The sequence below is a fragment of the Nicotiana sylvestris genome, chromosome 1 (assembly GCF_000393655.2).
Source record: "Nicotiana sylvestris chromosome 1, ASM39365v2, whole genome shotgun sequence".
In the NCBI taxonomy this organism is placed as follows: domain Eukaryota; kingdom Viridiplantae; phylum Streptophyta; class Magnoliopsida; order Solanales; family Solanaceae; genus Nicotiana; species Nicotiana sylvestris.
Window position 1 is genome coordinate 182,685,988 of NC_091057.1, and position 2,403 is coordinate 182,688,390.

General features: G+C 31.2%; 1 protein-coding gene across 1 annotated transcript; it reads left to right on the top strand.

Annotated features, from left to right (window-relative positions):
• Window positions 1-242: 242 nt before the first annotated feature.
• On the top strand, window positions 243-2,177 carry LOC104248289 (protein CASPARIAN STRIP INTEGRITY FACTOR 1-like). Its single transcript, XM_009804521.2, has 3 exons — window positions 243-437; window positions 978-1,036; window positions 1,763-2,177. Exons 1-3 carry the CDS (start codon window positions 356-358, stop codon window positions 1,889-1,891), a joined length of 270 nt encoding a protein of 89 aa, XP_009802823.1. The 5' UTR covers window positions 243-355; the 3' UTR covers window positions 1,892-2,177.
• Window positions 2,178-2,403: the final 226 nt, after the last annotated feature.

A 2,403-nucleotide genomic window follows, 5' to 3' on the forward strand; every position in this document is an offset into this window, starting at 1 on the left:
GGAGTTAATTAAATGATGCATTAAACTATTAATCCACTAACTCTTTAGACTTATAGCGTCCCAACAAAAGAAAAGTGGTGTCTCTCACCTTTTTGATATTAACAATTTTAAAATAAAAGCATAATAAGGATTAAATTCTTTACAATAAAATATTTGTCTTCAATTCTATCCAAAGCATGGCACTGTACTTCAAAGCAAATTAAAATACTAGTACTATATATTTAAATGTTCTCTGATGCAATGTAGAGAAAGTAAAGCATCATTACTTCCACTTCTTTTCATAGAAAGATAAAAGAGTGCCAGAGAAAAAGAGTGAATTGCAGATTAATTAAAAAAAATCTGAAGTTTAGAGATAATGGGTGGTATCATGCTAATCAAGAAAATTGGTTTCTTCTTCCTTCTCATATCTGCATCTCTTTTGTCACCTTCATTTGCAGGTAAGTTTATTTTAGGAAGCAAATAATCGGACTTAACATTAATTAATGCCTTAATTAATTAAGGATCAGTACTTAGGTCTTCTTGCTTAGAATCAACAAGAAAAGTACGAAATATAGCCCTTCTTTTACACTCTTTAATTTCTTGTCTTTTCTTTTTTCCTTGTTGTTTTTCTATCATATGGCCTAGAATCTTGATGGTATACAAAGGAAAAAAAGAATATATTTATTAATTGCTACTACAAATAATAAAGCCTAAGTCGTCAAAGGCAAAACTCCTGCATGCAGTGAACTCTCTTCAAAGTTCTCAACTTTCATTAATATTTACCATTTAGATTTTACATTTCTCGTTATAATTCAACGGGAGCGAGTGACATTAATTTCACTATTTTCTGTCTGAGAGTACAATAATTTTGTATTTTTGTTAAAGTCCTAGCTAGCCATGTGATCATTAGTCACAACTCTCTCATGGCGGTGAACTTTTTCTTTTTTTTTTCCTATCTTTTCTTAATGCAAGAAAATTAAAGTTCATATTTCATGCAGGTCGACGATCGAGGTCTTTGAGCAACTTTGAGCAGGAAAAGCTAGGTGCAATTCATGAGGTTTGTATTTAATTTAGTCACCAATTTATTGTATTTTCTGGACACAAATAAAGAGCAATAAGAAATACTCCTAATGAGCAATATTAATCAAGAAATTGAAAGTACTACATGTCCGGCGCTTTTCTTTTGACAAAAGATTTGACTTAGGGTTTTCTGTGTAAATGTTATTCCTTCATCTCTAACATAAGCTGGAGAAATTTTATACACTATACACACACACACACAAAAAAAAAAAAAAAAAAAAAAATTGTTCCTCTTTTTTTTTTTCTCATTAAATTTTCCAGCCTTAGAATGTTATACATCACGCCCAGGGGCGGATCTAATACTTCAGCAATGGGTTCAATTGAATCCATTGCTTCTATCTAGTGGCGGAGCCACAATTTTCATTAAAGGATGTCAAAATATATAAAAGTATACCAGAAAATTAAGGGAATTCAATACATAGTATATATACATATAATTTATTTATTTTACCTACGTACACAGTATATTTTTTCTGCGAAGGGGTGTCATTTGACACACCTTCCTATAAGGTGGCTCCGCCACTGCTTCTATCCCAGACATGGATCTTCAGGATAAAAGTCACTAAATTTGCTGAAAATTTTGAGCCATGAACCCACAACTCAAACAAGGTGATTGGTATTAGTTGAAATCGGAACCTTGAATCTTTATAATTAAAATCCTGGATCCGCCTCTGATCATGCCAAGATTTTCATGAAACAACAGCAATTACGCCATGATGATGAGGTGAGTAAAATCCATGAAAGGCTGCTTAAGGTGAACACAAAGGATTATGGGAGATATGATCCAACTCCTGCTTTATCCAAACCTCCTTTCAAGCTCATTCCCAACTGATGATCACGTGATTTCAAAATTGTTAGGGTTTGTGGAAACCCTAATATGAGTTATGAATATGAACTTGAAACCCTAGTACTAATACATATATGTGTTACTATATATGTTTGCAGCTATATATATAGTACTGTAAGATACTAATCCTTGTAACTATGTAAGTTTATATTTTTGTTTGATCAGTTCTGGATGTAGTTTCTCCATATGTAATATATGTGTAATTATAAGGAAAAAATAAAAGTACTTATGTATCTTCTTGTCTTGTGTATGATCAGATAACATTTTCGTATACTATTTTTATCAAAATTCATGAAACTAGACATATATTTACTGCAACTGGATATTTCTATTTTTGGCGGATGATCCAGTATTTTACTTTTTTTTAATTCTTTCACGTATAGATTTATATTTCATATCGAAAATATTAAGTTCCATTTAACTCATTAATTGTTTAAAAGCTCCATCTGCTTCCGAGAAATAAATTTGAGCTGAAATTTTAGAAGTAAAATCTAACT